The following is a 23,671-nucleotide window of genomic DNA, read 5'->3' as shown; positions in this document are numbered from 1 at the left end:
AGCCCCGTTCATTTCAAGCCAATACGTTTATTACAGTTTTGTTATACAATCATTATACACCACCAGAAAATACACATTATATTCATAAAAATAGATTAGTCTATGTGGAAATAGATTTGTTCTTCACCGTTATTTATAAGCCTTAACTGGCGCAAAATACAGTGTATCACAGACCACATCAGGCACATCTGTAATGTATCTGCTTGTTTTACACTCTTTGGCCACCAGATGGTATTATGAGAAAATGAAGCCTTGAAAAATGAACCCTTTTGTGAACCACTTGGCTGAAAAGCTTCATTGCTTAAAGAGGCATCATCTCGCCACCACTAAGTGTAATTTGTTTGTCCTGGTGAGTAAGAGTATTTCGTCCGTTTTGTTGGCAAGGGAGCGGACATTCGCCAGGTGTATACTCGGCAGCGGGGTCCTGACGGAGTCTGACGAGCACACCCGCTTGCTTTCCCCGCTTGAGTCTTTTGGAGCATTTGTATAGAGCTGCCGCTCCTCCGAGTAAAATATCTAGTAAAACGTCTGAATTTTCAAAATTAGGAAAAAAATTGACAGAGGTGCATTGCTTAATGTTAAGCAATTCGTCCTTGGTAAAAGTTATTAAAGAAGAGTGGCTCAAGACAGGAAAAACAAACAAAAAAGACATAAGTACTAGAGAGCTCCAAACTGAGAGCTCCAAACCGAGGCAGCCATCCGCGCCGCCATCTTGGACATTTACGCAATTGATGAGAATGGGTTTGACTTGTGAAGACAAAATGCAATGCTCGTTTCATGTATAGATGTATTTTTAAAGTCTTTTAAACATTCTGGTACAAAAGTGCAATCCACTGACAGAGATGTTGAACGTTAAAGCTCACAAAATCCAGAAAGAAAAACAAGTGGACACCTCATTGGTTTTCACAAGCTTCATTGGTAAAATACAGTATCAACACTGGGGACCGTGAACACATCTGACTTGTGCAAATTTGAGCATATACAATATGAGCTGTAACTTCTGTATCATAATTTTATTTTAACACAGACATTGTACATTTAAATTTCATGGCACAGCATATCTTTGTGACTAAGATGAATCAGTTTTCTTTCATTGTTTGTTCAATCCAGCTGACAAATTTAGAGACACGGATGCTCACTCCTGGTTTCAGGACTTGAGCACAGCCGAGACCCCATGATGTCACTCCCTGAAGAACAAACTTGTTCTGTGCTTTGCAGACGAGAGGTCCGCCGCTGTCACCCTAAATTTGAGAACAAAATGCACATGAGGCGTAAAATTCCTGTAAAGTCTTACCATAACTGCAAATTAAACAAAGTATCAAAATTTGAATAATCTCGTTAAAAATGATAATATTCCATTCAGACTCTAATCTTTTTCATTTACTTGTCCCAGAATTTATTAAAAGGAAATAGTTCCATCTTAAATAGTTGGAATGTAAATGCATTAAATACACGCAGTGCTTCTGATCCATTTAACCAAAATAAAGTGTAATTTCTGTTTTTGAAGGTGCCACGGTGAAATTTATGCTTAAATATGTGTTGTTTATGCACATTTGTAGGATTGAGACTTTAGTGCATGCTTCTGACCTGACAGCTGTCTGCTCCGCCCTCTATGCGTCCAGCGCACATCTCGTGCTCTTTTACACGCCCATCCAAAAAAAACAAACTGTTGCAGATTTTATTCTTAATTACTGGTACGACAACTTCTTTCAGGTAACCCTTTCCACTAGTTCCTGAAGATCAGAAAAGCTTGAAACTACAGTATAATTATTTAAGTAAACTGAAGTTTAATGCCTTTAAATGAAATGTGTGTTGATAAAGAATCTGTTTGGCTTGTAAAATCACCTACCCTTTGTCTCGCCCCAGCCTGTTATAAAGCATTCAGTACCATGTGGTACAATATAGTCCTTTTCTGGCAGACAAGCAGGTGACACCTTATCATTTATTACTGCAGGCCTAAAATAAGACACATCATTGTGAGTTTGCCTTTATGATGTCATTAAAAATAACCGCTCGCGTCCAGTGTAGACACAGTGTTTGGCTCTAAATTTGGCTTTGAACATTTGAGAGGTTAAATAACTCTTAAAGTGAAGCGTGTCCAGTATTTTCTGCCTAGTGCTAGGCCTTTAAGCTTGACTTGGAGAAACAATTTTATCATTCAATAAATGAGACATTTGACTGTTACAGTAGCTCACCTGTATCTCACTTTTATCAACGTGTTTTTTAATTTGCAATGGCTACACCACTGTTACAGACATCAACAATAGATAACAGTGAACTCTCTTACCTGTCTAACTTTATAAGTGCAATGTCAGTTCCAGATGGTTCCATAACCATTTTAAAAACATCTCGTTCCTGTTTGGATGATTCAGATCCATGTTCTGTGTGGGTTCCAAGGAAGATCTTGTAAAAAGATGGACTCGATGACCTGTGCAATGGGAGGTAAACATTTCCTCATTTGCTGGTCTAAACCTCCCAGTTTTTTTTAACTTTTGCCTTTATATACCCTCAAATAGCTTAATAATTATATTTAAAAATGGCCACTCACTCTTTAAGGCAATGGGTTGCGGTTAGGACCCACTGCGGATCAATCAGAGTTCCACCACACCAATGAGTTTTCGCTGGACTATGACAGAAAACAGTTAAGAGGTAAAATATCCTCTAGCTGAAAGTCAGTGATGTAGTTCACAGTCAGTAATTAACATCTTACAATTTAATTTGAATAAACGGTTACAAAGCAACCACATAAACAAACATTACTGCGCATGCACGCTTTTGTGGCCTGAGCGTAACTTCCGCTAAAAGTATCCGCAAAGAATAAAGTTCCTGTATATTCTTTCTGATAACAAACTAAACTTGCCTCGCCAAAATTTTGAATTTAGACTGCGATACCAAGTTCAACTCAAGACCAGACCAATAAACAAACACAGACCGGAAGCTAACTTCGGGCCATGTGTGTGCGTCCGATGAAACCATCTATACCACTATTTAATTTGAATTTCACGATATACATTTTATGAAAACAAAATAAAACTGCGGGAATACCATGTATTCTTTACAATTCAATCAAAATTTAAGGCCTATGGATGCAAAAATCCAGAAATTCAGGTACTTGACTGAATAAATTAACAGTCATCAGATTACTCAATTTAATACATGTTCTAAACAGTCAAGAACCAGAGATGTTGTTTGTAGCATGTCATGTAAAATATTATGTATTAGTATTAAGCACAGAGACACAGGAGGAACGTTTGTGTACCCTTTTCTAAGACTGATCTGCCAAGGCCAGGAGTGTGGTTCAGAAACACATCCCCCAACAACACGCCACGAGCAACTTTTTGTTTCTGTTGCTGGCTGTCCACATTTCAGACCATCTGATTGGACAGAAATAGTCATATATCTTATATACTGTGGCCAAATCTAGTTTCAAATGTTATTTTATTTCCTTTAATACAGACCAGATTTAGGTTGGTCATCACATTTGGGCACATTGCAGTGTTCCCAGCGGGTCTTAGGGTCTGTGGTGAAACACCAGGGTGTTCTGTCATTATCAGGGTTCCTGCAGTAGTTCTCTACAAGACCTCTGAAATGAAAGGATTTTTTAAATTAAATCAATAGGTTACGTAAAAATGAAAGTTCTAATATTATGTTTTCATGTCAATGATTAAAGTGATGCAACAAAGAATATATTTTGCTGGGACTTGACAGTGGTGGTCATTCCAAAATGTTGTTTGTTGTTTAAGAAAAATCTTTTATATGTTTCACAGAAAACTGAGAATGTTAGGATAAAAATGACAACACTTTTTTTTCAAATATTTGAGTCACTTCGTAAGACCTATGATAATCTTCGGAACACAAATTAAGAAAGATAGTTTTGATGAGGTCCAAAAGCTTTCTGATTCCCTTCATTGAGTGTGTTTACGTGTTTACGTCTCACTCCGATTATTCTTAATAATCTGATAACAAGTAAGGTCATGTAAACACATAAAACGGTTTTCTTTTATCGGGGAAAGCTCATAAACGGCGTAAGCAAGACCCACTCGGCAGAGGTAGTTTTTGCCCATTACTCCGATTTCGCGTTGCATGTAAACGCCTTTACCGGATTTCTCTCAGTTTTGTTTATGTGCGCATGACTGACAGCATAGTAGTAAAAGTCTCAAACGGAAGTAACAGTATAAAATAATGCATAAAAGTCTGCTCTCGAATCATGCAGTTGATGTAGAAACAGCTAAATGAAAACTATTGTTGCATGAGAAGCATGAGAAGAAATACAGTTTCTGACCGATTTCCCGCTGCATTTTTAATTACTAGACGGACTATCGATGGTGACTTCACTGCACGCAAAAAACCTGGCAAGTCTCAAACTTCCATGTAAACGCAGTTTTATGCATGTAAACACATGAAAACAGATTTCTTTTGTAAGTTGAATTTGATAGATATCCGTTTATTTTGTGCATGTAAACACACTCATAGACAGCAATGCAACGTACACTCAAAGCGCAGAAAGTTAATAAAGACATCGTTAAAAAGAAGTAGCGTGCTCTTGTGAACGCACCTTGGAGACTGAGGCGGAAGAGAGGAAATTGTTGAATCTTTTTTTACAGCCCACAAAAAGGATTCTCATCGCTTCATAAAATTAGGGTTGAGCTACTGGAGTTACATGGACTATTTTAACGATGTCTTTACTAATGTTTTGTGCTTTGAATGATGTTGCTGTCTATGAAGGGAGTCAGAAAGCTTTTGGACCTCATCAAAACTATTATACTATATTATATTATATTACTATACTAGAGTTATCCTACAAATTCAAGGTGAGTAATTTATGATATAATTTTTTTTATATCCCTTTAATGCTTACTTGCACGGGTAGTTGTCTGGAGTTCTGCCATGCGTGTGAGGTGTTTGAGATATCCAACTCTGGCAACTTTTCCCTGATTTAGTCACAGAAGTAGTGCCCCTGTAAGAGCTTCCATCTCCAGTAATACAGGTGAACTCTGGTACAATTGTGAGTGGTTCAGTTCCTACAAGAGAAAGTTAATCCATAATTAATCTAATAATTGTCATGATTCTGCCTCTTTTGAGAGAGACATAGCATTGTTTGTTTTGGCTTGCCATGCGCTCTCTCCAGTCTCGTCTCTTGGCCCCCGCCCTCTCGTTTCCTCATTATTGATTGTTAATTATTTCATGCCCTGCACCTGTTCCCCTCTTGATTTGGTTCCCTATTTTATGCCCTCCTGTTTTCTGTCCTGGGCTGCTGCGTTGTGCTTGATTCGTGTTTTCTTCCAGTCTACCTTGTTGCCTTGCGTGTTTGCTGGCTCCCTGCCTGTATGGATTATGCCCAGTGTTTTGTTTTTGGACTTTGTTTTGTTTTGCCCCTCGTGGCACGTTTTATGTTTATTCCATGTTTTGAGTTCCTGTTTCCCCATCACAGGATTATTATTTGATAAAGTTTGTTTATTCGTTAACCACTGCCTGCAATTGGGTTCTTCCCTCCCTGTTCCTGGCAAATAACAATAATAAGCTGATTATTTGAAACAGTGATTTCAGGCTGACAGGAGTGAATCTTACTGCATCGAGCAATGAAGCAGTACTGCCAGCGTTTAGATGGGTCCGTGGTATAACACCAGGGTCTGGGCTCACCAGCAGGGTTCCTGCAATAGTTCTCCTCCAACTTCTCTTCAGGGTATCTACAAAACACACATTTTGTGTACTTGTACTAAATGGACAATATTTCATAAATGCTCAGTAGGTAAATGCTAGTTTCTCACTTTGATTGCTTGTACTTATTTTGTGTATCAGAGTCCCAGCGTAGGCAGGTGTGTCCACTCTCAGTGGTGGAGATCTTGCCTCTGTAGTCGTCTCCTCTGCAGTACATACAATCTTCTGCATGTATACAAGAGCAGATTCAAGAGATGTGAGTGAGTCATTGTTGACCCTTTTTTCTGTCTGATTTTCTACTTTTACTACAGTGTCTGTCCACAACACACAAATTATTTTTTTATTTGTATTCAAACTCATTCCCATAGTTATATTTGAACTCTTCCATCATTTTGATGAGTTTACGCTTTACACACAAAATTATTAATAATTAAATGTAGAAAAATATTAAAAAGTGAGTAAATTACGGCATATATTATTTACTTCTGCCAAATCTTATTTCATTTCCTTCAATACAGACCAGATTCAGGTTGGTCTTCACATTTGGGCACATTGCAGCGTTCCCAGCGGGTCTCGGGGTCTGTGGTGAAACACCAGGGCGCTTTGTCATTATCAGGGTTCCTGCAGTAGTTCTCTACAAGACCTCTGGAATGAAATTATTTTTTAAATTAAACTAATAGATCACGTAAAAATGAAAATTCTAAAATTCTGGTTTCATGTCAGCGCAGTGACGGAACTAAACATATATTTTCCTGGGACTTGACCGTGGTGGTCAGTGTTTTACAGAAATGTCTCCTTTTGTGTTTCCTAGAAAACTGACCGTGTACTGAAATCGCCTACTTCCATACTATGTAGTAGGCGAAAATGAGTACGAGTCACGAGTAGTATGTCCGAAACCTCGGTATGCACAAAACAGTAGGCGAGAAATACCCGGATGGTCTACTGCTTCCGCTGAGATTTGTGAGTGCATCAGATGGACACTTCACTATCCCATGATGCCACAGGAGCTGAGCAACGGTCAAATTTCGAAAGTTAATCAAATAAAAATAGCGTAAAACCTCAAAGTGTGTCTGTTTTTTAAATGTAAGTACAGATTAATACATTTCTCGTGAATAAATGTTTGTACCGATGCCTAGGTACAGGTTGATGTTAATACGTCATAGCTCAAAGAGCATACGGGTGACATGACAATAAAACATGGCGGATGCAGTACGTCCGAAAATTATTCATACTACCCCCACACATATTATATAGAACGTACTGTCGATAGGTAGGTATACTTCATTTAAATCAGTACGTACTGTCATACTATGTGATTTCGGACGCAGCGTGAGAATGATAAATAATGACAACATTTCCTTTTTTAAAACCAAATACTTAAGTCTATTTCAAAAGCAGTCTAAATTGTCACATTAGGGGTGATTTCGCATCTTAAACCGCATGGAAAACACAAGCCACACTGTTTTCTCCTTTTTTTTCCAAAGCGCCAGGAGTTTGAGCTCTCCTGGCGTCTGTCGTTGCTAAGCAATCATGTGCCACGCTAAAGGGTGACATGGGACTGCATTTTCAAACCTCTCCCATCCCACTCCCGCCCAAAAAATTCCCGTCCCATCCATCCCGCGAAAAAAAAATGGGGGAAAGTCCCGTCCCAATCCCAGAAGAATGACTCCTATTCCCTCCCACTCCCGTGTTTTTTTGTTTGGCTGAAAGCTGTCAGTTACATTAAAAAATACAGTGAGCACGACAGAGGCATCATTTCCCCAGAGTAGTCATTGCAGCATGAGTTTCGGGTCTGACTCCATTTTGATTTTCGCGGCTACAGTCTAGTGAGTGTATGAGGAAGCCGCCGCCTTCTCTTATATTATTGGTGGTTGGCATACCAACTTGGTGCATTACCGCCACCAACTGTTCAACGTCATTCACTTAACCAGCCACACCATAGCAAACAAAAGATTGTGTTTATTTGTATCAAAGGTATATTTGTGTATTCCCGGTCCCGCCCACTCCCGCTGACATTTTTTCCTGTCCTGTTCCAGTCATGTGATTAATAGTGATTTTTGTTTCCTGACATTTGTTTCGGCATTCTGAAAAGTTTAAATATTTTCATCTCGATGTGGCACCACCGTGCCTAGAAAAACGGGATCGCGACTATTTGCGTATTTGAGCGCGCTTGTCGCACGTCTACATCTAAAATAACGAATATGCGCGCACAAAAGACACGAAATGTGAATGGCCCCTTAAAGGGCTAGTATACTGAAGAATAAAAAGTTGTCATTGGTTACTCACCCTTAAGTCATTCTACAACCATATGACCTTTGATCATATTTGGAACATAATTTAAGATAGTTTTGATGAGGTCCAAAAGCTTTCTGATTCCCTTCATAGACAGCAACACAACATCACTCAAAGGGCAAAAAGTTAGTAAAGACATCGTTAAAATTGTCTCTGTGACTTCAGTAGTTCAAACTTAATTTTATGAAGTGACAAAAATACTTTGTTGGCAATAAAAACTATTCAACAATTTCCTTTCTTCCACCTTCCATCGCCAACGCCCATCCACAAGAGCATGCGACACATTTTAACAGTGTCTTTACTAACTTTCTGCACTTTGAGTGTACATTGTATTGCGGTCTAATAATAGGATCAGAATGCTCTTAATTTGTGTTCCGAAGACAAATGAAGGTCTTGCGGTTGTTAAGCGACTCAAGAGTGAGTAATTGTCACGAATCTCAAGGACAGAAGAACCCAAGCGCAGGCAGATGAGGGGTTAACACAACAGGAATATTTATTAAATAACTAAAAACGAAACAAAAACCCGCGATGGGGTAAACTTAACAAAACAGGAAAATGAACAGGACGAAGACTGATTTACACTAAACAACACTAAACATCACTGGACAAAACTAAACTAAAAACTTACTAAACTTGATGGAGACTTTAAACAGGAACACGAGTATGAAACAACAAGAAAGCTCAGGAGCCATGGAACATATCGAACGCAATACACGAGCACAAGACAATGAAACATGAGGACATCTTATACGGAAGACAAACGAGGGATAACGAGCGAGGGCAGGTGGGAAACATTAGACACGGAAGGAAAGCAATACATGAAACGAGAGGGGCGGGGCCAATGACAAGACACTGGAGAGAACGCATATTATTGTCAAAAGGACACATAACTCCACACATAACCAAAGGCTTTGTCATGACTCTGCCACAGGACCAAGAAAAACATGACTAAGTGAGACAGAGCCATGACAGTAATAATGACATAATTTTCATTCTTTGATGAACTAGCCCTTTAATGCTTACTTGCATGGGTACTTCTCTGCAGTTCTGCCATGCGTGTGAGGTGTTTGAGATATCCAACTCTGGCAAGTTTTCCCTGATTTGGTCACGGAAATAGTTCCCCTGTAAGAGCTTCCATCTCCACTAATACAGGTGTGTTCTGGCACAATTGTGGCTGGTTCAGTTCCTACAAGAGAAACATGATCAATAATTAATAATATAATGTAATAAAAGGCTGAATGTGATTTCTTACTGCATCGAGGAATAGAGCAGAACTCCCAAGGTTGGGATGGGTTTGTGGAATAGCACCAGGGCCTGACCTCTCCATCAGGGTTCCTACAATAGTTCTCCTCAAAGTTCTTCTCAGGGTGTCTACAAAAAACACATTTTTTGAACTTGTACTAAGTGGACAATATTTCAATAATGCTCAGTAAGTAAATGCTAGTTTCTCACTTTGATGGCGTGTACTTATTTTGTGGATCAGAGTCCCAGCGTTGGCAGGTATATCCACTCTCAGTGGTGGAGATCTTGCCTCTGTAGTCTTCTCCTCTGCAGTACATACAATCTTCTGCATGTATACAAGAGCAGATTAAAGAGTATGAGATATACAGTCAGTAAGTGTGTCATTGTTGACCTTTTTTGTCTTATTTTCTATAAATTCACCTTTTTCGCAATGCGCGAAATACCCATTATGCCTTGCGTATGCAGGCATATTTGATATATCGTCTTATGCATGTAGACGGCCAATTCATAAAAACACTTTACGCATCGTTAACATTGGACGAATTCTTTGCCATCAACCGTCAACAGTTCACATTTCTAAAGCGGAGGTTGCCAAGTCCAGTGTTCTTAACAGTGCATTCATAATCTAACGGGAAGATTTTGATACCCACACCAGATATAAATAAACCTGATCACATTGCGTTGGATCTTTTATAAAATAACACAGTATTGGAGACATCTGGATGCTTCAGTGTGACTGGTTTTGGTATGTCATGTAGCGATACAGCTGCTGTGTTGTCAAACATGCCTTTAATTTATTTATAGAGCTACAATGCTGACTTGGCCAAACATACACTTAAATACATTACATACAAAATACTTTTAAATAGTGTATATTTCCTGCGTCATCCAATGCGAATACGTATGTTTGAATACAGCACAACTGTAATATTAAACTTCAATATTTGATATTATAATAAATTATGTCACTTAGCCCGGGATATATGCTTCATGTGTTAATAGTGATGTACTATGCAATAACAATAAAGTAAATATCGAAGTAAAAAATATTGTGATGTTTTTGAGATGCGCAGAATGCAGTAGTCAGTAGGTAGCACTCGTTCATAAGGTTTTCTGAGCTTTCTGTGGCTGTTGTGAAAGCCTTTTACCGCAAAAATGAGAAACCTTATTTTTAACCATTAACAGAAATGTCCTCTAACATAGTAACAAGGATAAAACAGGAAGTCACTCGCGGTAATGGCGCCCTCCATGGAGACGTCAAGAAAAAGGTGGATATGGGCCATTCTACAGAATTGGTGCAAAATCAGAGTTGGCAACATCTTGAAAAAAGTCGTTTTTCCCATTTTTTTTTTATGTATGCAAGTTGTATAATATTAAAGATACACATTTCTAGTGAGTGCTCAGTTAATTTTCATGTTGTAATTTCAGAAAGTTTTGGAAAATTCTTAATCTCCCCAAATTTTGTCACTACCGAAACACAATAATATATAATTTAATAAGAAGGATTATATTGAAATATTAAGATTCTGTTTAAATCTACTTTTTAAATATATTTCTTGCTATTTTTAAAAAAACATCCACATGTAAATCAATAACAATTACAATTTTAACAATATTTCAAGTGTAATTTATGAGATTTGTTGTATTTTGAATCAATCTTTGTTTGTAAAAGGCATAAAATTCATCACACTGATTTCAAAGTTAAGGATTCATTAGTTTACATATTTTGAACCAAACAGTATAATAACATCTTAGTTGATAATTTAATATACTTTAGTTTTGACAAAACATCCCATGTTTTGGTAGTGATCACAATATTTAATTTGCACAGCTGAATCAGACTTTCAACATTTTATGTTAATGCAAATAATTAACTATGTTGCACAGCACATAGCACACACACATCTGATTGTAAATATCTAATAGAAAACCTACAACTCCCATACTATATAACTACTATATCACTATTACAACTTACTAAAATACTAATGATTTGCATAATTGTATGGAGTTTTGTTTATTTCCCCAAATAAAGGATTAAGACTTCCCTTTTTCTCACTATCGAAACAATTTTTGTCACTACCGAAAAATGATACCCAGTGATACGTTTCGGTCGTGACTGTTTTGGTAGTGACAATTTTGAATACTTTTGCGTTTTGAGCCTAGCTCAAATATGCTAATCAGCACATGGTTTGCAAGCACAGTTCTGAACAGATGTACATGCATAAAAACTAAATTTTATGGAATAACGCCCAAAAAGGTTTGCTTAATTGCAGAAAAAAAGATGTTTGGTAGTGACGTTCCTTAGTGACACACAGATTTTCAGACTTTTGAACACATTTACTTCAAAATTATACGACCGGTCTACTCACCATGTAGCTGGAGAGAGGGACACAATACTGATTCTTCGTAAAAATGTAGGGGTGTGGCTAAAATCAGTCTCAGCCAATGGACTGAAACATACACTGTTTCGGTAGTGACATGAAAACTCGGGACACATTTCTTTTAATAAAGTTGAATCATTTAAAGATAAAATAAATATTTTTTTAACTTCACGTTTAAAAAAAATAAAACGTATATTTTTAAAAACAACAATGGAAAAAAATGCAAAAAAAAGCAATATCATTTTCATGAGTTGAAATTTAGGGGTTTGGGTTCGGGGCACCCATCTCCCAATTGAAAGTACCCAAAAAATGACGATTTTATAAATACTAAGCTTACTGATATTATTGTGTGTTTCGAAAGATGATAGAAGGATCTTAGTAAACAACTAAGATTTTAATACTTGAATGCTTTTTAAATGTGTTTTTTGATGTGGGACAGCAGTTTGCACGAATTCTGTATGGCCCATAGACACTCTAGAAAGTGCTGGGTTATTTTCAACCCAGCGTTGGGCAAAAAGGGACAAACCTAACCATTGGATTTTAAATCAACCCATGCTGGGCTGTTTCAACCCCAAATGCTAGGGTCTTTTAACTAGTTGTTGAGTTAAATATAAAGATTATCTGGGTTCATTTAACACAGCGTCTGGGTTCGTCCCATTTTGACCCATTGCTGGGTAGAAAATAACCCAACGTTTTTTAGAACAACACTAATTCAGATATTTCATGTTTGTAGAATGATGTTTGAGAGATGCCAAATAAATTGAAACTTATCAGAAATATACTGACATACAGAAGATACGAGATGTCCAGAAACATTTATTTTGCAATATCAAAACATTTAAGTCATGAGAAAATAACACAGAAAAAAGACAAACAATGACAAACTTTTTCGCTAGATTTAGTGACTTTTCAGACCCCTTTAGCGAATTATTTTTCAAAAAGCGACTAGCGACAAATCTAGCGACTTTCTGAATAAACCTTGGCGACTTAGCAATACATTCTGCTTCACCTCTACTGCCCAGAGAGAGCAAGTTTTTGCTTTCCCAGCGCAGGACCGCCTCTCTCTGTCTACTCTGTTCAGTGAGCGGCAGGGAGAAGCAGCACATTCAGTTAAGACCGCACTGATGCGTGAATGAGATACGCATGTACAAACAGTGTTTCAAGAACTAATCACTTATTGACCTTGTTTGAGCATTTATGATTCAAAACGCGATGACTGTATGGACGTATAAACATAAACACAGACGGATTTTAGCAGTTTAATGAAAGTGATGCTGGTGTGTAGTTTTAAGTGGTCGAGTTCACTCACTATTACATACATTCTGTTGTCTGCCAACAGAAAAGTCATGTTAAAAGTAAATAAAAACCTATTTATTGTGCATGTGGGTGTATTGTTTTAATATAATACTGAGACATGAAGCAGACCTGAAGCGCTTACGATTGTCAGATACTACGTGATGACGTCACTGATATGCAAATTAGTGAGTGGCGTCATCTGCCGACATTTAGCAACTTTTCAGGCAGGCTTTAGCTACTTTCCATTGAAAATAGCAGGAAACACTGCATCATACTCTTGAATCTGCTCTTGTGTATTGTTAATAGTTGAATTTTGTGTACATGTATGTGTATGACTTATGTTTAAACAATTAAGAATAAACAGCCAATAAAAGCCCAGCATAGATTTTATTCTTAATGCCATTCCAGCATCTAAGGCGAGAACTAGTCAATCTATACACAAGTCTGTTTTATACACAAGTTGATCCACACACAAGTTGGGGGACGGACAATTTAGAATCCTCAATTAACCTAACCTGCATGTCTTTGGGCTGTGGAGGGAAACTGACACAGGGAGAACATGCGAACTCCAAACAGAAAGGCTTCCCGCCCCAGCTGGGGACTACAGTGATAATCGTCGATCTAACCTAATTCCCATAATTATATTTCCTTCATTCCATCAATTTGATGAGTTTACTCTTTTTCTAAAATGTAGGAAAAAAATTATGTTGAAGAATATGAATAACTGTGTAAGTTACTGGTACGCCATATATCTCATTTACTGTTGGCAAATCTTATTTCATTTCCTTCAGTACAGACAAGGTTTAGCTTGACCTTGACATCTGGGCACATTGCAGTATTCCCAGCGGGTCTCAGGGTCTGTGGTGAAACACCAGGGCGCTCTGTCATTACCAGGGTTCCTGCAGTAGTTCTCTACAAGACCTCTGGAATGAAATGATTTTTAATATTAAAGCAATGGGTCACGTAAAAATGACAATTCTTACATTCTGGTTTCATGTCAGCGCTGATAGATGTGATGCATTATATGGTCTTGTTATTGATCCAAAATGATATTGTAGTGTTGTTCCATCTTGTTCACATGGCAAAAAACTATCCTGCCGACTACGCCAAATGTTAGATCGTATAAAGAAAAAAACGCAATTTACAGATTTTTACTTTTATTTTTCATGTACAGTATAATGTCCTCTGTGTGTGTATGTGTGTGTGTGTGTGTGTGTGTGTGTGTGTGTGTGTGTGTGTGTGTGTGTGTGTGTGTGTGTGTGTGTGCGTGTGTACCAGGTAAACCCAACGGAATGGGGATCAAATAATGTGCCCACAAGGATTTTGGATATTGCCATCTTTGTGGGGACATTTTTTGGTCCCCATGAGGAAACAAGCTTATAAATCATACAGAATTAACTTTTTTGAAAATCTAAAAGAGCACAACGTTTTGTGTGATTGTTAGGTTTAGGGGTAGGGAATATGATATACAGTTTGTACAGTATAAAAACCATTGCGTCTATGGAATGTCCCCATAAAACATGGAAACCCAACGTGTGCGTGCGTGTGTGACATGTTTTTATATCCCGGTGGGGACCTAAACCTGAATGCACACCAATACATGGGGACTCGTGTGAGAACAATATTTTTTAAAAATCTAAAAATGCAAAACGTTTTCTATGATCTTTAGGTTTAGGGGTATGGTTAGCGGTAGGGGATAAAATATACAGTTTGTACAGTATAAAAAACATTACGCCTATGGACTGTCCCCACGGAGATAGTAAACCAGACATGATGAAGATGAACTAAGCCTTTAATGCTTACTTGCATGGGGAGTTATCTGGAGTTCTGCCATGCTTGTGAGGTGTTTGAGATATCCAACTCTGGCAAGTTTTCCCTGATTTGGTCACAGAAATATTGCCCCTGAAAGAGCTTCCATCTCCAGTAATACAGGTGTGTTCTGGTACAATTGTGGCAGGTTCAGTTCCTACAAGAGAAAGATAATCATATGATATACTGTAAATAATAAACTGAATATTTGACACAGTGATTTCAGGCTGACAGGAGTGAATCTTACTGCATCGAGGAATAGAGCAGAAGTCCCAAGGTTTGGATGGATCTGTGGAATAGCACCAGGGCCTGGGTGATCCATCAGGGTTCCTGCAATAGTTCTCCTCCAAGTTCTTCTCAGGGTATCTACAAAACACACATTTTGTTTACTTGTACTAAGTGGACAATATTTCATTAATGCTCAGTAAGTAAATGCTAGTTTCTCACTTTGATGGCGTGTACTTATTTTGTGTATCAAAGTCCCAGCGTTGGCAGGTGTGTCCACTCTCAGTGGTGGAGATCTTGCCTCTGTAGTCGTCTCCTCTGCAGTACATACAATCTTCTGCATGTATACAAGAGCAGATTCAAGAGTATGAGATATACAGTAAGTGTGTCATTGTTGACCTTTTTTGTCTTATTTTCTATATATTCACCTTTTTCGCAATGCGCGAAATACCCATTATGCCTTGCGTATGCAGGCGCTATATAAATAAGCGCTATATAAATAAAGTTGAGAGTTGAGTTGAATGTGATTTCTTACTACATCGAGGAATAGAGCAGAACTCCCAAGGTTTGGATGGGTTTGTGGAATAGCACCAGGGCCTGACCTCTCCATCAGGGTTCCTACAATAGTTCTCCTCAAAGTTCTTCTCAGGGTGTCTACAAAACACACATTTTTTGTACTTGTACTAAGTGGACAATATTTCATAAATTCTCAGTAAGTAAATGATAGATTCTCACTTTGATGGCGTGTACTTATTTTGTGGATCAGAGTCCCAACGTTGGCAGGTGTGTCCACTCTCAGTGGTGGAGATCTTGCCTCTGTAGTCGTCTCCTCTGCTGTACATACAATCTTCTACATGTATACAAGAGCAGATTCAAGAGTATATAAGAGATATAGGTGAGTCATTGTTTGCATTTTTTCTCTCTTATTTTCTACATATACTATTTGCATGTTTAACTTTATTTTTGTCCACAGCACTAATTCAGATATTTCATGTTTGTATAGGATGATGCTTGAGAGACGCAAAAATAAATTGAAACTTATCAGAAATAACTTGACATATAGAAAATACAAGATGTCCAGAAACATTTATTTTGTTATATCAAAACATTTAAGTCATAATCATGAGAAAATAAGACAGAAAAATTAAATATGTGTTTGAAATTGATGACTTTGATTGAACAATTAAGAAAAATCAGCCAAAAGAGCCCAGCATAGATGAGAACTCCTTTATAAAATGACGAGAAAACATTCTGCAAATTCTAAGCAGAGTTTAGATTTGTTATTAATATTTAACCTTATTTCCATAGCTACATTTACATAATTCCATCGTTTTGATGAGTTTACGCATATTCTAAAATGTAGAAAACTTTTACATTTTCATAATGTAGAAAAATATTAATAAGTGAGTAAGTGACTGTAAATGTTTCAACAGTAGTATATACAAATTATTGCACTTTTGGAATAACTACTGGAAAATATTTTTTGTTTAGTCAAGACTGTAAGAAAACATTCAGTAAGATGTAGCTTATGTTTGCTCTTTGGTTTAATTTTGGTTAAAGTAAACATGTGTACTCCAAATGGTCTTCAAGGCAATGCCATAGAAGAACCATATTTTAAACAGAAAATCTTTTTTAATCTCTTAAAACAGAAAGTTTTTTCAGATGTTAAAGGTTCTGTGACACATTTCAGCTAAAAATGGTTAATTATTGCATTGTGACATGATTTATTTTTTATTTAGTTATGGTGATTTAGGAAATTAACTGGATATTTAAGTGGTTTAGGCTATGCGCCTAGAATCACGAAAAATTGTTTTTATCTTCATATATCTTAAATATAAATAAAGTATCGGATGTAAGGAATTAAACCAGGTGAATGGACATAAAAACTCCTTCAATTTACCTGTCATCAACTTACCTGTACTTTCAGTGTAGTCCATTAGGAAAACTGGAGGTAACATAATTCATCATATTATTTACATCCAGATAAAATGAGCAGAAATGGACTAATAATAAAATAACTCTTAAGAAGGCTTACCCGAGAAGAGGAAAAGACAAAATAAAACACCTGCTTTTTGAACCTCCATGTTGGAGCGTTGACAAGCAAACTGAGCACAGAGGTTCTGAATGTGAGTACAACAAACATCACCCTGCAATCAGACCTCTATCAATTATTATCCTAACAAGGACATGCAGTTCATGAGATGTTTGTCAGTCAATGGTTTCTGAACTTGGAGAATGTTTATTAAATGAATATAATTATATTTCTGTCACATGAAGCTGTCCTGTAATTTTTTTAAATGATCATTTGTTGTTTAAAAGCAAAAAATAACATCAAAGACTATAATAATAATCTCTTATTTAAATCAATTTATATATACATTCGTTATTATATATAAATGTAACGAAAATATCATTTATAAAATTGGCACATCCTACACAGTTACTTCAATATTGTCTAATCAAGGACATGGACTGTGTTACTATATGTTTGTCAATCAATATGTATTGAATCCATCATTACTGTTACTGATCACATGATTTGTGGTGGACATTTTCCTTTAAGATAGCTGGTGTTACGTCACATTAAGTTGTTTGTTTAATGAATGACTCGTTACCTCTGTGGAGTTATTTTGAGAAATAATGTCTCTGTGGTTTTGTGTCCATATAGGGATGAGCCCTTCGAAATGGAAGGCAAGGCTAGTCAGAGGAAAGGATTGATTTCCCCTCACTGACTCCGCCCATATCACGCCCCCAGCTATGACACAACACCGAAGTTGGCTGGGACTCAATCAGCTCCCTAGCTCGTGAATCAGTATATCGTTTACACGGGTTCGGGCACTGGTAAGGACCCTGGCTCACTTCACATTGGGACACCGTTTACTTATTTTCTTGTGACGTGACTGCGTGAGCACGTGATATTTCACAGCTGGTAATTATCAACAACAGACAAAACCAACATCTCTTCGGCTTTATTTTTTAAATAATGGTTGAAATACACATTAATTATTTTGTGACATATCCGGGCTCACAATCTGATCTAATATTAAATTCAACTGTTAAGTAGATTGTGTTCCCTGCCTGTCTAGCAATGTGTGTTTACACAGTTAATGAAATAATCCTTTGTCTTTTCAAAAGTTCTGTCGCGTTTCATTAAGTTTTTTAACTTAGCTCGTGCAATTCCCGCTTGAAGTCCCAGAAATCACTGCGGCGCGTCCATCTAAGTTCGTTCTTTTTTTTTTTTTATTACGTAAAGTGCAAAAGAGTACAAACATATACAACTCATAACAACAAAAATAAAAATTACATGAATACAACTTGGGGTATAATTTGAAAAATGAAATTACAATCTATGTCAGGGGTAAAGAAAATTAAGTAGTGCTTCACAAGTCTTTTTTGTTTTTTATATTGCTTAAAGTTTGTCCATATTGTTTAATTTCTCTTAGAAATTTTTCAAAATTTGGCTTCGCTTTAGCCCATTTTTTCACATGAATGTGATATTTACCAAGTAAAATAAAAAGTTATATAAGAAAATGTACTGTACTTTTAGAATCAATGGTATCTTGTACAAAAATAAAGATGACATCATAGAGTTCAATTTGAACCAAAGTTGTAAATAATCTTGAACAAAAGTTAGAGACATCAAACCAAAACATTTTTGAATATATACAATCAAAGAAAAGATGTCTCACAGATTCTTTTGTTATGCCACAAAAGTCGCAAGAATTCTCCAGATCTAATTTGAAACGTTCAAACAATACCTTAACAGGATAGATTCTGTGTAATATTTTAAAGGATGCCTCTCTAACTTTATTATTTATAAAAAAATTATTTGTTATTACCCATATTTTTTTCCACTTGATATCTTCAACGAAGTTCGTTCTTCCGAGGCTCGCAAGACCTGTGACGTTCAGTCTGGTTATAAGCCTGGTTATAAAATCTGTCTGGTTATAAGCATTCTTCCAAATATCTTTCTCTGCGTTCATCAGAACAAAGAAATGTAGGCTATACAGATTTGAAGGCGAGTAAATGAGGACAGAGTGTTCATTTTTGGATGAAGTATCCCTTTAAACAATTCCCATGAGGTAGCCTCAACCCCAGTCCTTTGATTTAAATGTTAAATTTCATTCAGTAAAGGTCCGTTTTGGACAAAGAAGGACATTCACATTAAGCAATTCAACTTTATATTTTTATGCATATTAGGTTCAGGTTGATATTTTCATTGTCAGATCTTAAGGCAGAAAAAGTTCAAAGAAAACAAGACAAATATTTGGCAAATTTCCTTTCTTGTAAAGATTGAATATTTGTTCTATTAAGGTTTGTTGTTTTGATCTGGTATCAACGTCCATTGTTTACAGTTACTATAACTACTAACAGTTAAAGCTGTCAGTCACAGGGTTTGCTTGGCTGTGCGTATTTATAACACACGTGTACACTTTAACAAGGTTAAAGAAAAAAACTAAGTAAGTATATGATTTAATATTTCATGCACTTCAAGGTGTAATTTTTGGCTTGTCTAATTTTGTTGTCTGTTTCAGTTTTTGTTTACACTGAGCTGTATCGGTTCAGTTGTTCATGCATTGTTGGGACATCTAGTACTTGTTTCTGTCGTTAAGCTTTTAACGTTATCTACAGATAATAATGATTTTACTCAAACTAACAAGCAAACCTTCTTTTTCAGCAGCTCTGCTAAACTCGAGGGCAATGTCTGCAGAAATACCTCAAAACCAAATTGTGATAGAAACCAGCTCAGGTCAGCAAACAGAGCCTTTGGCAAAACTTCAGACTGTGCGCCCGGTTGTCCAGCATCATAAAGAAAACAGGCAGAGAGACGGGCAACTTCAGATGAACGAATCTGACCGCAGTTACTCTTCGACCCAGGAGGCACAACGTTTAGTGTCTCAAAGCTTCCCCAGAAGGGTTAGTCACAACACTTTTGCATTTCACCTTGAAAGTCTTTTAGCAATAGTTTTTATTAAAATGGGCTTTATCATCTTGTGAATCCACTGCCTGGGTGCCACCATAAGGTGGCGATATTGCATTAGCACATCATATCAAGAAATGTGAATAAAGAAGAGTTCGAAAGTAGTTCTAGATGTCTTAAATAATTACAATCATTTATATATAATTTATATTTTATTATATATAAATATAAAAAAGATGTTTAAATGGCCATGACATACAGTAGTATGATACTTTTCAGTCAATCTTTATTTATTAGTCAAGGACATGGACTTGGTTATGTATTGAAGCCATCATTACTGTTAGCGATCAAGTGTTTTGTCAGATTTAGAGATTTGTTTACATCACATTCATCTGATTGTTTAATTAAAAAAATAATCAGAGACATAAGTATAATGGTCAGGTGGAGTGATTCCATGGTTTCTTCGTGTCGTGTATACCTCTGTACAAAAGAAGATATTTTGAGAAATGTTTCTTTGTCCATACAATGGAAGTCAAGGCGGGCCAATGCTGTTTGGGTGACAATATTCTTCAAAATATCTTCTTTTGTGTTCTGCTGAAGAAATCTATATTTTACATCCAACCATTTGACTGTTTGTGGACAGAGTCCAGGTCAGGATGAGCTGCTCCTTCAGCTTCAGGTGAAACAGCTGCAGAAGGTTTTGCAGGAACACAATGCACTGCTTTCTCTCGTCAGTCCAGGTAGATCCTCAGCTCTTGCATTTAGTAAAATAACCACAGATTTAGCAGGAACATTTTATATACATTACAATACAAATAACAAGACATTCCTTATGCAACCTTGAGAAAAGCAACTTGTACAAAGGCACAAGGTTGACTAGGTCACTCACCCCACATGGGATCGAGGCCGTGATGTTAGTATTATAAACCCATAGCATATCGTATTTCTTTCTCAATTTCAATTTTCCCCTGTTTGTTTCAGGGCTGGTTTTATCTCCTACATTCTTAACACAGCTGCAAGCCCAGACAACTTCAGGCTTTCCGCACACCGTTCCCGTCAACCTCACCGAGGATACAGCTGTTTTGAAGGAAAGCTCAACCAAACCCACATTGTTTGGTGAGGTCGAGAATGAGCCGGAGGGCACTGGTAAGAACTGAGACATACTGCTTACTGTAGCTTTGTGCACTAGAGAGTGTTGTAACACTGTCGGTTTATACAGTACAGCAGTGAAATAACGTTTTGATTTGTGATCTCAGTAGAAGTTCTTAAATGACAGAACTTGTTTAAACCAAATCGGCCAAAAAGAACATGGCAACTGATGTCCATTTCTATTAGGGTTACGACCCTTAACGGTAATTTACAGTTTTGGGATAAGCTGTAGGTTTCAAAACTCGTTTACTTTATGGCAGATGATTGACATATATAGCACAAAAATGACAGAAGTTACATTGTTTACAACACTTGCAGAGGAAGTGTATCACTGAAAAAAAATCTTAGTATTTTGTCTTTGCAGTACAAATATCTGAACATTCTCAAAAAAAGTTGAAAAAAGTATCAAAATGTAGAGAGTTTATGCATAAAACTAAACAAACAATCTGCAATCATTGTTGTAAAATAATCTTGTTTCCCTTTGAATTAAGTTCCCTTTTCTTACCCTATTAGCAAAAAAAGACTTAATATCTGAAGTCATTTTCCTTCTCAAGTGTGTCTCTGGATTTGAGAATTTGTAGATATTTCTACTGTAAGACAAAAATACTGAGCAAGAAAATCATTTTTGCAGTTTATTATTTACAGTGGCGTGGTCAATTTTTACAGAAAGTCAATTTTACAGAAAGTCAATTTTGCCTAACATATTTACACAAAATATATAACACGTAATACATGCACGTTTTGTAGACTAAAATTACATTCAAATTATGCTCTTTCTCCTCTGTGCCTGCCAGAGAAAGTTACAGAATCACGAGTTTGTTGGTGTAGAGAGACCCCAGACCACTGTGACTCAGATTTAGGTCACGTGACTGATATCAAACTAGAAACTCCATTATGTGATAACCAGACTGTAAACGGTGATTGACGTCACATTTACAGATGACATCATCATTCTGTTATGCACTTCATAATGTATTTGGGTATTTAATGTGAAAAGCTATACTTGATCTAAATAATATGCTTTAACAAAGATTATTAAAATGTTCAAATACTTCATCTAAACTTTTGGGCTTTTTTGTAAATATGCATTTTTCACATTTTGGTGTGTTTGGATAAACAAACTAAAATTCATTGACATCTTATGCATCCACTACCTATTTACACTTCAAAATGTGTTAAAAACAGTGCAGACACAGTTCCTAAAAACGTTTTTTTTTTTCAGCTGGCATAGTTTCTGTAAAGACTTATGAGTTTTCTTCTGACGTCTCCGTCGGTTCCTTCTCCACCCGACTGGGAAAATAAATCGACACGTATAACTTCTTAAATTTCGTGCTGCTCAGACAGTACAGGATTGGATCCAACAGGCAATTCAGATACGACAGACAAACAAAACCGTCGTATAATTTACCAACAGTACGTTTTTCCTCTGGCATCACGTTCCCGATGCGCTGTAGATGCACTGCACGTGTGAAAGCGTACGGCAGAAAGCAAAGAGCGAAAACCAGAACGACTCCGGTGACCAGGATCATTGCTCTCTTGAGCTTGGTCTTGTCCCCCACCGTTGTCTGTTTAAGTCTGTTGATAATCCGTAACGAACAATACACAAGAACAAAAAAGGGTATGAAAATCTGTGTGAAAAACACAATTTCCCTCAATATAACCGCAGTGGTGAGTTCATCCGTTTCATTGCTGTTGCAATTGATAAAGCTTTGCATCATGGCTGGAATAGTCAGAATCCCCAGAAGCACCCAGATTAAGACAGAAATCTGAGGAGATCGATTCAGAATCCTCAGGACGTTCCTCTTCTCAGGATGAACCACGCTGTAATAACGGTAAATGGAGACGACGGTCAGAAAGGCGATGCTGGCTCCTCGGTTGAGAAACTGCAGGAAGAGTTGAACTTTACACACCACCTTGTTTTCACTGCATTGCTGGAAGTTATAAGCCTTCACGGGCAAACCGATCAGCAACAAAATGTCAGCCAAAACCAGATTGAACAGGAAAATGTAGATGGTTTTAGATTTCCAGAATTTGAGTTTGAAGATGAAGACGTGAATGACCGTGATGTTCAGAAGGAGACCCAAAACAAACTCCAAGCCGACCACAGATGAGTAGAAAATGTACAGTGGCTTGTTTTCGTCAATGACATCCTGGCAATCCTTCCCCGTGCTGTAGTTTGAGTTTCTATATTTCTGATCCATTGTATCAACTGATTCCGGATGTGTGTTGACAGCGCAAGAGAGTTCTGCTTGGACTTCTTCTTTTTCCTTGAGAGCATTGCGTTTTAAAGCTGCTCAGACTTGTAGGCAGAGCCCTTCCTACCCTGATGCTTTTCATGTCCCTGCTTGTTGTGGATATAAACAACTGATCTCACGAACCTCTCTTACATTTCTCTGAAAGGCCACAAATAAAAATGACCCGTGCTTGTCATTAAAGAGAGTTTAGGAAAATTGACACAATGTGCGCACCGTCCATGCCTTAAAATAACGAAGTAAAAAGCGTTCCGGTAGTTTAGCATGCAACGCAAGGGTATGGGTTTGCAGGGAATGTTTATAAAATGTATACCTCAGATACACTGCAAGTTGCTTTGGAACAAAGAAAAAAATCTAACTCTTTATTTAGCTAAAGAGTTACAAAAAAAGTCAAAGAAGAAACCGAACAATTGAGCTCTTTAGGAAAGAATGCACGGTAGTTT

At 37.1% G+C, this 23,671-nt stretch overlaps 2 protein-coding genes across 2 annotated transcripts; both read right to left on the bottom strand.

Moving 5' to 3' along the window:
- Nucleotides 1-905: 905 nt before the first annotated feature.
- Nucleotides 906-16,843, bottom strand: LOC130566036 (apolipoprotein(a)-like). The gene is made up of 21 exons (XM_057353247.1): nt 16,822-16,843; nt 15,642-15,756; nt 15,442-15,560; nt 15,129-15,243; nt 14,929-15,047; nt 14,676-14,838; nt 13,686-13,795; nt 9,403-9,517; nt 9,203-9,321; nt 8,974-9,136; nt 6,179-6,303; nt 5,769-5,883; nt 5,569-5,687; nt 4,859-5,021; nt 3,459-3,583; nt 3,260-3,374; nt 2,549-2,626; nt 2,288-2,428; nt 1,850-1,956; nt 1,588-1,733; nt 906-1,241 (listed from the first exon to the last, which is right to left on the bottom strand). The coding sequence occupies exons 1-21, from the start codon at nt 16,841-16,843 to the stop codon at nt 1,080-1,082; spliced, it is 2,556 nt and encodes an 851-aa protein (XP_057209230.1). The 3' UTR covers nt 906-1,079.
- Nucleotides 16,844-20,096: 3,253 nt separating this feature from the next.
- On the bottom strand, nt 20,097-23,273 carry gpr31 (G protein-coupled receptor 31). Its single transcript, XM_057353888.1, has one exon. The coding sequence runs from the start codon at nt 23,175-23,177 to the stop codon at nt 22,221-22,223; it is 957 nt and encodes a 318-aa protein (XP_057209871.1). The 5' UTR covers nt 23,178-23,273; the 3' UTR covers nt 20,097-22,220.
- Between the last annotated feature and the right edge of the window lie 398 nt (nt 23,274-23,671).

The sequence above is a fragment of the Triplophysa rosa genome, linkage group LG15 (assembly GCF_024868665.1).
Source record: "Triplophysa rosa linkage group LG15, Trosa_1v2, whole genome shotgun sequence".
In the NCBI taxonomy this organism is placed as follows: Eukaryota; Metazoa; Chordata; class Actinopteri; order Cypriniformes; family Nemacheilidae; genus Triplophysa; species Triplophysa rosa.
This window is presented reverse-complemented; position numbering and strand designations above follow the sequence as displayed.